The 13,448-nt window shown below is 49.9% G+C and overlaps 1 protein-coding gene across 1 annotated transcript; it reads right to left on the bottom strand.

The window, feature by feature from the left end:
* Positions 1–5,778: 5,778 nt before the first annotated feature.
* PLA2G1B (phospholipase A2 group IB) lies at positions 5,779–11,786 on the bottom strand. The gene is made up of 4 exons (XM_054712800.1): positions 11,753–11,786; positions 8,261–8,420; positions 7,411–7,538; positions 5,779–5,900 (listed from the first exon to the last, which is right to left on the bottom strand). The coding sequence occupies exons 1-4, from the start codon at positions 11,784–11,786 to the stop codon at positions 5,779–5,781; spliced, it is 444 nt and encodes a 147-aa protein (XP_054568775.1).
* Between the last annotated feature and the right edge of the window lie 1,662 nt (positions 11,787–13,448).

Below are 13,448 nucleotides of genomic sequence, written 5' to 3'. Positions count from 1 at the left end.
CTTTTCAACAAGACTCGTTGGAAGATGATGGTTAGAAAGAAGTCAGCCTGGAGTAGCAGCAGAAGCCAGCAGTGTGCCTGGCCAGGGGACCAGGGATGGTTCAACGTGGGGCGTGGAGAGGAGGTGAGGCTGCCAGGGAGAGAGGGCAGGCTCGCACACCCAATGTTGGCATGCTTCACCAGACCCAGTGAGGGCCTGAGGAATGCTCCTCCTGTTCACATTTCCTCCCGAGATGGAATTCTTTCCAAAACATTTGTCTCCAGAGGAACTTGATATTTCCTGAAGCTGGTTCTCAGGTCTCCTCACTTTACATCTTTAGCTTCCCTCCAGCATGGCAGTCCCTAGTCCACGCTAAGTGCCCTCGGCTGGAATAACAAACATCTTCTAGTGACACTCCCAGTTGGTCACTGCCCTGGTCACCTGGTTCTAGCTGCATAAGCCCTGCTTTGGACGTGACTTTTGGCCAGGCTCTCCCTCAGCTGCTCCCACATTTCTGCTCTGCTCTCATGGCTTTAGTAAGTAGGAGTCACAAAGGCAAAGAGGAACATAACACTGGAACCTTCCCACTAACTCGTTTTCTTTTTCTTTTTTAAAAATATATTTTATTTTGATTTTTTACAGAGAGGAAGAGAGAGAGCTAGTTAGAAACATTGATGAGAGAGAAACATCGATCAGCTGCCTCCTGCACCACCCCCCACTGGGGATGTGCCCGCAACCAAGGTACATGCCCCTGACCGGAATCGAACCTGGGACCCTTCAGTCCACAGGCTGACGCTCTATCCACTGAGCCAAACCGGTTTCAGCTCGTTTTCTTTTTCATGCTGTCATAAACTGCATATCCTCTCTCGCCTCCCCCTTAAACAATAGCCTTACTGAGCACACCACATCCCGAGGGCCGTGTGAAGCATTGTACGTGAGCTCAGTAGGCATTAACTTCACAGGAGATGCTGGGGTGCACATGACGGTCAGTCTTCAGTGAACACTTTTCCTGAGACAGTCAAAGGAAGGACTGATTAGAAATTCAATACTCCTGGGTCAGGTGACCTGTCCCAGACTGCCCCCTACTGAGGGGTTCCCTGAGATGCAGGACTTTGAGTGCTCACACCTGGATGAGCTGGTCACCCTGCTGCTGGGACTGGCAGAGGTGGCCACCAGAGATTAGTTAATTCCAGACATGCTATCCTGGCCGAGGTTCAAGATGGGGCTCTACAACCCAGACTCTGCATTTCATTTTCCCCCACGAAACGGATTTCTACTTCACGAGGAAAAGTTAAACTCATCCGAAAATGGAGAGCAGTTTTTCCCTCTCAGTTTATTAGGACAGGGGTACAGCATGGATCGACAGACTTGGATTTCCATGTATCTCTTACAAGTTAGGTGAACGTGGGCAAGTTGCTTTATCTAGCCTCCAGTCGCTTTGTCAGTGGTGATAAGAGGAGCTCCCTCCTTGGGCTGCTATGAAGCTTAAGCAGGGCAGTGATGCGTGTGAAGCTCACAGCAGTGCCTGGCGCACAGTAGATGTCAGCCACTGTCGTGAGGATATGGAGGAGGGTGGAAAGGAAAGCCGTCATACCTGCCAACCCTTTGTGCCCCAGTGACTCCTCTAACGAGAATCACAGGACTCTCTCCAGAACCACATTTCCCTTTGTGTACCTGTTTGTTTGTTTTTTAAAGTACAAAAGTTTTATTTTATTTTTATTTTTTTATTGATTTCAGAGAGGAAGGAAGAGGGAGAGAGAGAGAAACATCAATGATGAGAATCATTGATGGGCTGCCTCCTGCACACCCCCCACTGGGGATTGAGCCCACAACCTGGGCATGTGCCCTTGACTGGAATTGAACCCGGGACCCTTCAGTCCGCAGGCTGACGCTCTATCCACTGAGCCAAACCAGCTAGGGCAAAAGTTTTATTATTATTATTTTAAAAAATATATATTATATATATTTATATATAAATATATATACTAGAGGCCCGGTGCACAAAATTCATGCATTGGTGGGTGTGTTTGTCCCTCAGCCCGGCCCCGCCCCCTTGCAATCCAGGACCCCTTGGGGGATGTAGCAGTGCACCAAGCGGCAGGTGGCCAGGGAAGAGCCCGAATCGGTGCCAGGCGCTGTGCCGCTCGCCTCCCAGCCCGTTGCACCTGCTGCCGCTGGCCGCTCGGTAGAGTTGCCGCGGAGTTGGGAGAGGCTCCCGCCATGGCAGCTGTGCTCGCCAGCTGTGAGCTGGCTTCTGGCTGAGCGGTGCTCCCCCTGTGGGAGTGCACTGACCACCAGGGGGCAGCTCCTGCATTGAGCGTCTGCCCCCTGGTGGTCAGTGCACATCATAGCGATCAGATGTTCCCCCATTCGGTCAATTTGCATATTAGCCTTTTATTATATAGGATTTTATTGATTTCAGAGAGGAAGGGAGAGGGAGAGAGAGATAGAAACATCAATGATGAGAGCGAATCATTGATTGGCTGCTTCCTGCACACCCCACACTGGGGATTGAGCTGCAACCAGGGCATGTGCCCTTGACTTGAATCAAACCCAGGACCCTTCAGTCCTGGCTGCTGCCCTATCCACTGATCCAAACCAGCTAGGGCTAAAGTACTAAAGTCTTGATGTAATAAGCCTTTCTAAAGAAAGTAAGTGAATATGCTTCCTTCTCCATTCCGTTGGGAAAATCATATTGATTAAACATTTACTACACAACAAACACGGTAGGAAGCATTTTACAATGCATTGATTCACCTAGTTTTTACAACCAACCCTATCTATCCATGATCCTACGCACTATTACTTCTTCTGAAAGATGATGATCCTGAAGCTTATGTAACTTGCCCAAACGTCACCTGGGGCGACCAGTCAGGTCCGTCCAGTTCTGAGCTCACTCTCCCTCTTTACGGCTGCGGAAACCCGGACTTTGGGAGGGAAGACGGGCAAGGCACAGGAAACTTCCAGAAGTCCCCAAACTAGGTCCCCTGAGATGAATAAGCATTCACCTGGCGGGGGGAAGGGGGGAGCATCCCAAACGGAGAGAACAACAAATGCAAAAGCATGGAGGTCAAACCTGCAAATACCTTCACCTTTAAAAAAAAAAAAGCTTGAAGGTGGGGGTGAGCATTCAAGTGTGGACTTGGGACGCCCCAAAGGCCCTTGGCTCCGCCCAAAATTCCCTCGCCCCTCGCCATTCTTCCCTCCCGCCCCCTTAGGTTCCCAGCCCCCCACTTTCCCAGCCCCCTTTTGCCTTCCCCGGGGTGAAAGCCATGAAGGCGTTACCAGCTGGAAGCGGGCGGGACCTGGGGGAGGCGGGGCGAACGCGCGGTGGGTGCGAGACCCAGCGAGGCCAGGCCCGCCGGGAAGCGGGACCTCACCCTCGTGTGTCCGCCGCCTTCTCGCACTCAACCCGCCACTCGGTCCTCCTGGGGCCTCACCTTCCTGGGACGCCACCTAGAGGACGCAGCCAACCACTGCGCCTGCGCTGGCGCGGGTCCGCCACCCGGGAGGGGCGGGGCCTGAGCCTGGGAGGTGCGCAGGGAGGCCGGAAGCGGGACCTGTTCACCAATAGGAAAGAGGCACGGAGAGCCACGTGCCCAGAAAGTGTCCAATCACATTTTCTACCCCGAAATCCCTCCAGCCCCGGGGTGTGGCTGGCGGATGGACAGGGTTGGGCGCGGAGGATCACGTGGATGAAAAGGTAAATACGGCCACGTGGTTTAGTCTTCGACTGCAGCAAACCATTGCCCCACACTGTCCCTCCATTAAACAGTTAATGAGCGTGTGAGGTGTGCTGAGCGCTGTGGCTCCTATCTAACGCCATGCTATAATCCCGACTGCGAATTACTCTCAGTGCAGTATATTTAATTATTTAGTCATTTAAATCATCCCAGCCACTGTTGTAAGTTTCCCATATTCCGTTTCCAGTAACGAGCACTTGTTTCTCTCTCTCTCTCCCTCTCTCTCTCTCTCTCTCTCTCTCTCTCTCTCTCTCTCTCCCTCCCCCCCCCCCCCCCCCAGTCCTTGAGATAATGAAAAAATGAAGGTTTTTACGTCAGAGGATATTTTTAGAGTCCAGCTTGAGTACTCAGGTGACTCTCTTCTCTCTGTTGTTTGCTTTATAATTGTAAAGAAAAGAGTGGGAATAAGTAGTCTCCTAATAATCTCACCTTTCTTCCTTCCTAAGGGGGGTGGGAGGGCTCGCCGTTGTTTCCCATTGAATGGATGAATGAAATGAGGGAGAAACTGGGCCCAAAGACAGACCCACACGTACTCCCTTCTTGAAGAGACAGACACACTTCTTTGCTGCCCACCACACCCGGCAGCGGCTGCTGTTCTGTCAGCCTCCCGTGGTTTAACATTGCTCAGTGGTGGCTTCTCATCGTCTTTATTGTCCTTTCTCAGTTTTGCTTTTCTAATTCAGTTTTCTTCTTTCCCCTCCCCACTCTACCTGGTGAATTTCCATGCGAATGTAGCCATAAATCCTAGTGGAGAAAGTTGGCTTAGTGGTTAAGAGCTCAGGCATTGCCGCCAGGCAGGTCTGGTCAAATCCTGACTATGCCAGTTGTGTGATCACAGGGGAGTGACTTCTCTGAGTTTATAGCTTCTCATCCATAAAATGGGGGCAATAATATCGACCTCACAGAGCCGGTTTGAATATTGAATGAGGTGGGATGTGGAAAGCCCTTAGCACAGAGTGATATGGAGTAAATGACCTAGAAGTAGAAGCTGTTATTGTTTATTGTTTTTTAAGTATATATTTTTTTATTTCAGAGAGGAAAGGAGAGGGAGAGAGAGATAGAAACATCAATGATGAGAGAGAATCATTGACTGGCTGTCTTCTGAATGCCCCCTACTGGGGATCAAGCCCGAAACCCGGGCATGTGCCCTTGACCAGAATCGAACCTGGGACCCTTCAGTCCACAGGCTGACGCTCTATCCGCTGAGCCAAACCAGCTAGGGCTGTATATTATGTTTGATGACCGCAATGTAAAAATCAACTTGTAGAGTGTGGTAAAGTCTTTGTAGGGCTTAGAAAAGAAAAAAGTTGTAGGAAAAATGGTTTTACATGGTTGAAAATAGAGGCAGAAAAATGAGAGGAGAGACCAGGCTGGGACTGAAACAAGAGCTCACTGCTTCAGGCGGGGTGGCGGGTGGGGAAGAGTGTGTGTTCTCTCGGGCTCGCTGGGTTCAAATCCCATCTTTGCTACTTCCTTTGCATGGCTCTGGGCAAGTGGCCTCTCCTATTGAGTGGTGGCTTAGAAAAGGAGGATTTACTAACGGTGTCAAAACCTTAGGGCAGTGGTCGGCAAACTCATTAGTCAACAGAGCCAAATATCAACAGGACAGCGATTGAAATTTCTGTTGAGAGCCACATTTTTTAAACTTAAACTTCTTCTAACGCCACTTCTTCAAAATAGACTCGCCCAGGCCGTGGTATTTTGTGGAAGAGCCACACTCAAGGGGCCAAAGAGCCGCATGTGGCTCGCGAGCCGCAGTTTGCCGACCACGGTCTTAGGGCATCCCAGGGAATCTGAGACACGCAGTCCGGGCACAGAGTAAACCCTCAGGGGTTGTTCGTCAGTACTCAGGCCTCAGGGTGCTCACTTGCTGGAAATAAATATCCGAGTGATTCACCTTCCAAGGCTGGAGAAGGGCGCTCAGGAAGGACTGGGAAGAGGCCCAGTCGTCTCAGAGTCAGAGAATAAAACAATCTCCAAACGCGAGCCTTTCAACAAGGTGCTTTACTGGAGGGCACAGCGTAAGGCGGAGGCACAGGGGAACGGGTACAGAGGCTCAGTCCTGACAGAACTTGCTGTCCAGGTTCTTGTGCTCCTTGTTGTAAGGGGCCTTGGAGAAGCAGATGGCGGCGTTGCGGTCGCATTCGCAGATGAAGGCCTGGCAGGGCTTGTTTTTGCCTGGAAAAGAGCAAGCGGAGAGGCCTGAGCCAAGGCGGAGCCTGCTGTCTACAACCCAGGGGCAGGAAAAAGTAACGGGCATAATCCAGTGGCCATTCCATTGGTGCAAGTTTAGGGCTGACAGATTAAGCAATTAAAATGCCAGAGTTTCAGATAAACAATGAATGCAAGGTTTGGGACGTAGACTAAAAAATTGCTTGTTGTCTATTTCAAAGTCAAATTGAACTGGGCAACCTGCGTTTATCTGGTGATCCTAGGTGTGAGCGCTGCCTTTGGGAAAGTCTTGTCTATTTCGCACCCATATAGCTACAGACCTCTGATAACACAGGTAGGCCGTTATAAACCATATGGAAAACCCTAAAGCATACACTTAAGGCAGCAAAGTATTTTAAATTTCAACTTAGTGAAGTTTAGTAAGCCAGTTTCTCTATGTTAAAGCTCATATTTAAAAAATAATAGAATATTATACAGACATTTAAAATAATTATGTCTATATGTGGAAATATTTCCAATATATTTTATTTTTAAATATATTTTAGAGAGGAAGGGAGAGGGGGAGAGAGATAGAAACATCAGTGATGAGAGAGAATCATTGACCAGTTGCCTCCTGCTCAACCCACACTGGGGATCGAGCCTGCAACCCGGGCATGTGCCCTGACCGGGAATGGAACTGTGACTTCCTGGCTCAACCACTGAGCCACGCTGGCTGGGCCTAATATATTTTCTTCTCTCTCTGCTTTCTTTTCTCTACAACACTTCTCAACATCGAATGTATTTACGTTTTCTCTTTATTTTCTGTCTCTGCAACAGAAAGTGGGACCCAGCTCAGTTGGTTACCGCGTTGTCCCCATACGCCACGGCTGTGGGTTTGATCCCACAATTCAGAGAGATGAACCGGAGGCATGCCACGTTCCTTCTGACGGTGTTGGGGTTCTGGGTAACGTTTTCCGTGGCACCTTTGGACTGGAATGGTGGTTATTTTGATGTTTGTACAGTAGCAACAACACCTTTCAGCTGTCCGCTCCTCAGAGCTGCCTTATGGAGGGAGCTGCGTCACTTACTGGTTGAAACCAGAGACTTCGAGGAAAGAAGCAGCGGGGTTCAGATGTTAGCCGGCCACTGAGCTGTGTGATTTTTGGACAAGTGGCTATTTTGGAGCTTCAGCTTCCTGACCTGTAAAATGGGGCTAATAAAACCTACCTCACACACACACGCCTCACCTAGCACCTGGCGTGTAATAAGAACCTAATAAATGCTACTTCTGGGCTCCTTTATGAAATAATAAAACAGTATAACATGGCAGTTAAGAGCGGAGGCTTTTGAGTCATACAGACCTGTGTTCAATAGCCAAACACTCTTTACGAGCCTTAGTTTCCTCATCTGTAAAATGGGGATCACAATGGTACAGTTCCTGGCACGAAGTAATTGATCACCAAATGGTGGCCATTAGCACTATTGTGTCCCCTCCGGCCCACTGAGGGCCTACAAGCCAACAAGGGGGTGAACGTACTGCTGCAGGTGATCTCTGAGCCGGAGCATTTGTACGAGTAGCTTTTGGTGTAGGGGTTGTCCAGGAGGAATTTGCAGGTGTCCAGCTTCTTGGCTTGGTCGTAGCAGCGGTCGTGTATCTGGCAGCACCTGGGGGTGGAGGAGGGGGAAGAGCTGAGGCAGGAGCGGGTGCGGGGGCAGCAGGTCCGCCCGCACCTGCTCTCTCAGGAACAGGGGGGGATGTTTTATCTGACAGGCTCCGGGAGGTTTGGGTTTTGTGGCTTGAAGAAGTGTAAGGCCTTTTCTCGTGTTTATTGAAGGCGATTTAAAAAGTGGTTGCAGCCGAAACCGGTTTGGCTCAGTGGATAGAGCGTCGGCCTGCGGACTGAAGGGTCCCAGGTTCGATTCTGGTCAAGGGCATGTACATTGGTTGCGGCACATCCCCAGTAGGAGGTGTGCAGGAGGCAGCTGGTCGATGTTTCTCTCTCATCGATGTTTCTAGCTCTCTATCCCTCTCCCTTCCTCTCTGTAAAAAATCAATAAAATATATTTTTTTAAAAAAAGTGGTTGCAGGAAGACTGTCGGATCATATATTCTGAAGATGCCCATGGAGTCATCGCTGCGATGGTGTGTGTGGCAATGTCCTGCCACTAGAGGGCAGCCGCCCCCACTACCTCACAGCCCCGCATTCTGCGTCCCATCCCCAACAGTGAGCGTTGCATTTAGAGTCCTGAACATTTGCTGACATGACAGGAGGTGAAGATATGTTGACCTTAGCAAGTCTGCAATCCCCTTCCTGTGCTTCCTCGTGGGGGTCCTTGGCTCATGCCCCCCCCCCCCCCCCCCCACCCCCCTGCAGATCGAGCACTCACTTGTCCAGTTCGTCCACAGGGGTGCCGGACCCGCCCAGGCCGCAGTAGCAGCCGTAGTTGTTGTAATCTTTCAAGGGGTCGCTCTCAGGCATCGTGCACTTGATCATGTTGCGGAACTGCCACACCGCCCGCGTGCCGATGCCGCCCTCGGCGGCACACACTGCAAGAAGACAGCCGGGTTCAAGTTCGTCTCTGTGGGCCCTGCAGCGGCCTGGGGCTCACGGCCGGCCAGCCTGCGCTCTCAGGCCCCCCCAGACCCCTCTGACCGCTGGCAGCTGCCTCCTCGGAACACAGCTGGACACAGAAACCTGGCAAAGCGACTACGGACTTCTTAATGAAAACTTAAAAAAAATATAGATATAGTTGTAAATTGAGATGAAAGTCACATAACAGGCCCTGGCCGGGTAGTTCAGTTGGTTAGAGTGTCGTCCCACAGCCAAGGTTGTGGGTTTAATCTCTGGTCAGGGCACATACAAGAATCAACCAATGAATGAGTGCATAAATATATGGAACAAAAGATCTATGTTTCTCTCTTTCTCTGTCTCAAATCAATCAGTTTAAATGAAAAAATATGTATATAGCCCAACCGGTTTGGCTCAGTGGATAGAGCGTCGGCCTGCGGACTCAAGGGTCCCGGGTTCGATTCTGGTCAAGGGCATGTACCTTGGTTGCGGGCACATACCCAGTAGGGAGTGTGCAGGAGGCAGCTGATCGATGTTTCTCTCTCATCAATGTTTCTCTCTATCCCTCCCTCCTCCTCTCTGTAAAAAAAAAAAAAATCAGTAAAATATATTTTAAAATATTTCTATAACAAAATTTACTATGTTAGCCACTTAAAGGGCACAATTCAGTGTACAATTCACAGTTGTGCAAATATCACACTAATGCCAGAACCTTTTATCACCCCCAAAGAACACCTTGTACCCATTAGCAAAAGCTCCCCTCCCTCCGGCACCCCCATTCTGCTTTCTGCCCTACGGATTCGCCTGCTCGGAACACTTCATATAAATGGAGTCATACCACATGTGACCTTCTGTGACTGGCTCCTTTCACTAGCATCACGTTTCTGAGGTTCATTTATGCTGTAACATGTGTATTAGTACTTCCTTCCTTTCCGTAGCTGAATCACATTCCTCTGTACAGGCCACGTTTTGTTCATTCGTCATTTGGTGGGCATTTGGGTTGTTCCCTCTTTTCCACTGTTCTCAGTAGTGCTGCCATTACCATTTGTGTTCTAGTTTTTGTGAACATATGTTTCCAATGAGGATGGTTTTAAACTATCGCCATCATTTATTCCGCAAACGCTTATTGAGCACCTACCGTGGGCTAGGAGCTCGAGCTACATCCGGGAACAAGTAAAAGGTCTATAACCTCATTGAGCTTAGATCCTAGTCGGGGAGAAAGCCAATAAGCAATAAACGTAATAAAAAAGGAGATCAGGCCCCAGCCGGTGAGGCGCAGTGGACAGAGCGTCAGCCTGCTGACCGAAGGGCCCCAGGTTCGATTCCGGTCAAGGGCACATGCCTGGATTGAGGCTTGATCCCCCAGTAGGGGGCATGCAGGAGGCAGCCTATCAGATCAATGATTCTCTCTCATCATTGATGTTTCTATCTCTCTCTCCCTCTCCCTTCCTCTATGAAATCAATAAAAAACTTTTTTTTTTTTTTCAAAAAAGGAGATCAGATAATGTGCTAGTGCGAAAAAATTGGAACAGGGTAAGAGGAACCTAAAATAGGGGGTTACGTGGGGGACTGTGGGCTGAGGTGGGGCAGGAGTGTAAGGAAAGTGAGGAGGCCTCTGTGGCCTCCGTCCTCAACAGGACAGCCTCTTGTTCTGCCTCAAGGCCCACACACCCGCTGCCCCCTCTGCCTGCACACTTGTCGTCTCACTTTAAAAGGCTGGGAGGTCCTGGTTTAAAAGCCACCTCCTCGAAAGGCCCGTCCTGACCGCCCAAGCTACGTGGCTCCCCTGCTGCCACTTTTCTTCCTGTTCTTTGTGCATAGTACCTCCCACAGTCTGCACTCTGCTTCGTTAACGCCGCCCTCTCACAGGACTGTCACTCGAGGACAGGCCTCAGAGCTTTAATTCCGCAGGACCTGACATTGGGCCTGGCACATAGTAGACACTCAATAAACATATGATGAGGTAAATGAATGAAATCATCAGTACATGAATTAAAGTTCTTGGCACACAGTAGGTGCTCCATAAATGTCGACTGACGAAGTTAAAAAAGTCTGCCTCCGGCTGAGTGTTTGTCTAAGCTTGGCCCCCTAGACACAGGGGAGCAGGATCCCTTCACCCCATTTGCAGAGCCTGTGAGATCTGGTGCCCTAAAGAGAAGATGGCATGACGTGATTTTGGGGTCCTGTTTCAATCAGCCACCACTGTTGTCTCCTTGCCCCCTGCCTTGCCCTTTCTTCCTTGGTCTGTGACACTGGACCCACCCTGCCATGTGCTTGGACCCCAGGGCAGAGGGCGGGCGGCAGCTGGTCACCCTGCCCGACAGCAGCCTCCATGCGGCAGCCCAGCCGGCAGAGCCCGTGTCCTGGAGCAGGAGCCTGGAGCCTGCTCAGGCCAGAGTAGCCCGGCTGTGACGGCCCGTCTCCGGACCCTCCTCTGCTTCCCTGTTCTCTCTCTCTCTGATCCCACCAGCTCTGTCTTTGCGGAGGCCAGTCCGCATGAAGCTGCTATGTGTGTGTTCCTCCGACAGGGAGCATGGCTCACTCATCTCAGTCTGATACCTTGGTGGTTCTGATGTCATCAGTGTTGAATGAATGAATGAATGAATGAATGATGGATGAATGAGATGGGAATGTGTCAGATTCCATTTATTCATTCAATCAACGGTGCAAACAGCACTATCTCTGCACTCATAGAGCCCATGTAGATGGGGGTGGGGATGGGGTAAAAAAAACAAAATCAACAAGATACCAATTGCAAGCAAAGATAGGTGCTGGGAAGATGGGACCTTGTACCAAGGCAACATGGTAGAAAGAAAGAAGAGGGGTCTTTGTTCGCCTGGATGCACAGGGTGGGCCTTTTTGAGAGGGGTTACCTGAGTTCACACCTGAAGGTTGGAGGGTGCCAGCTTGAGGGGGGAGTTGAGGGAATCCCAATATGGGAGCTCTTAAGCCCCACAGGGAGCTCTGAATAAAGACTCCAAGTCTGGCCCAGCCGGCATGGCTCAGTGGTTGAGCATCGACCTATGAACCGGGAGGTCACAGTTCGATTCCCGATCAGGGCACATGCGCAGGTTGCGGGCTCGATCCCATGGAGGGGTGTGCAAGAGGCAGCCGATCAATGATTCTCTCTCATCATTGATGTTTCTATCTCTCTCTTCCTCTCTGAAATCAATAAAAATATTTTTAATTTAAAATAAAATAAAAATAATAAAAGAGTCCAGGTCTGGCCAGCCCTGTGACCTGTGACCCCTGTTCCAAAAGAGTGAGATCTTAGCCCAAGAAGTGGGTGGAGCGGGAAAGACTTGCCTACCTGTGAGCAGAGCAGCCAGCACAAGGAGTTTCATCCTGTCGTGAAACTGATGAGCGGGAAAGGACTGACTCCATCTGAGAACGGCCTCCTTATAGTCACCCCGGGGCCCCGAGATAAGGCTGTAGTGTTTGCTCTGCTCCCTGCTGACTTGGGGCTGTCCTTGAGTCTGTCTGCTTTGGGTGACCGCACGCACGTAAGCCCTGGCAGTAAGAGGTGTATGTATTCGTCATCAGCACTTTTTAAGGAAAGGGGTTATTTCTGGAATCACATTTCTTGGAATCTTGACCCTCTTACCCTCCCCTTGGCACTCAGCCCAGCTTCATCGCTGGGGGTGATGGTGGTGGCAAAGCCACCAACGCCATCAACTTGGCGTTGCCTCCATGTCTTCTCATGTGCCTGGGTCTGAGTTGTGGGTCCCGTTGAATGGTGCCATCAATCACGCACTTGGCCGGTGAGGGAGCCGATTCAGAGAGGTAAAGTAACTTGCTCCAGGTCACACAGCCGGCAAATGGCAGAGGAGGGGCTCAAACTTAGGTATGTCTGATTCTAAGGCACTCGTTTTCTTTTCTTTTCCCCACTGTACCAGTACCAGCTCCCTCCCCATTCCCCACTGTGGGTTTGTAAGAAAACCCCCCAAAAGACTTACAGAATGAAAAAGTTTTCAGAACTATTGTATCAAATGTCTACATGGCCCAACTGGCGTGGCTCAGTGGTTGAGCATCAGCCTATTAATCAATTCCTGGTCAGGGCACATACCTGGATTACAGGCCCAATCCCCAGTGTGGAGTGTGCAAGAGGCAGCCAGCCGATCAATGATTCTCTCTCATCATTGATGTTTCTCTCTCTCTCTCTCCCTTCCTCTCTGAAATCAATAAAAATATGTATATTAAAAAATGTCTAACATAACACTTTGGGGGTGAATTTCACATAGCATAAATTAACCATTTTATTTTTAAACCGAATGAGTCAGTGGCATTTAGTACCTGCACACAGTGTGGGACAACCATCACCTGGACCGGGTTCCCGAGCATCTCACCCTCCCCGGCAGAACCCTGCCCCACAGCACCCCCTCTCCCTCGTCCCAACAGCCACGATCTGCTGCTGTCTCTCTAGATCTACCTTTCCGGAAATTTCACACCATATGCATAATCTTTTGTAATTGGTTTACTTTGTGTTTTCCCATTGAGCTCCCATGTGATCTCTGCGGCAAACCCCGTTTTAATTTTATTTACATTTTATGAGCATTTTATCTCGGTATAGTACATTTGTTATGATTAATGAACCAATATTGATATGTTATTACTCTCCAATGTAGTGTTCATAAACTCAAACCCACGGCTTACTTACAGTTCCTTAGTTTTTAGGTTTTTACCAAATATTTTTTCTTTTTTTTTTTTTAAATATATTTTATTGATTTTTTACAGAGAGGAAGGGAGGGTTAGAAACATCCACGAGAGAGAAACATCGATCCGCTGCCTCCTGCATACCCCCCTACTGGGGATGTGCCCGCAAACCAAGGTACATGCCCTTGACCAGAATCGAACCCGGGACCCTGCAGTCCGCAGGCCGACGCTCTGTCCACTGAGCCAAACCGGTCAGGGCTCAAATGTCCTTTTTCTGTTCCAGAATCCAGTCCCAGAGAGTACCTCATTTCCGTTGTCCTGTCCCCTTAGGCCCCGCTGGGCTGGGGCGGTTC

This window comes from Eptesicus fuscus, chromosome 23, assembly GCF_027574615.1.
Source record: "Eptesicus fuscus isolate TK198812 chromosome 23, DD_ASM_mEF_20220401, whole genome shotgun sequence".
In the NCBI taxonomy this organism is placed as follows: domain Eukaryota; kingdom Metazoa; phylum Chordata; class Mammalia; order Chiroptera; family Vespertilionidae; genus Eptesicus; species Eptesicus fuscus.
The sequence above is the reverse complement of the archived record's forward strand: the minus strand, read 5'-3'. Positions and strand labels throughout refer to the sequence as shown.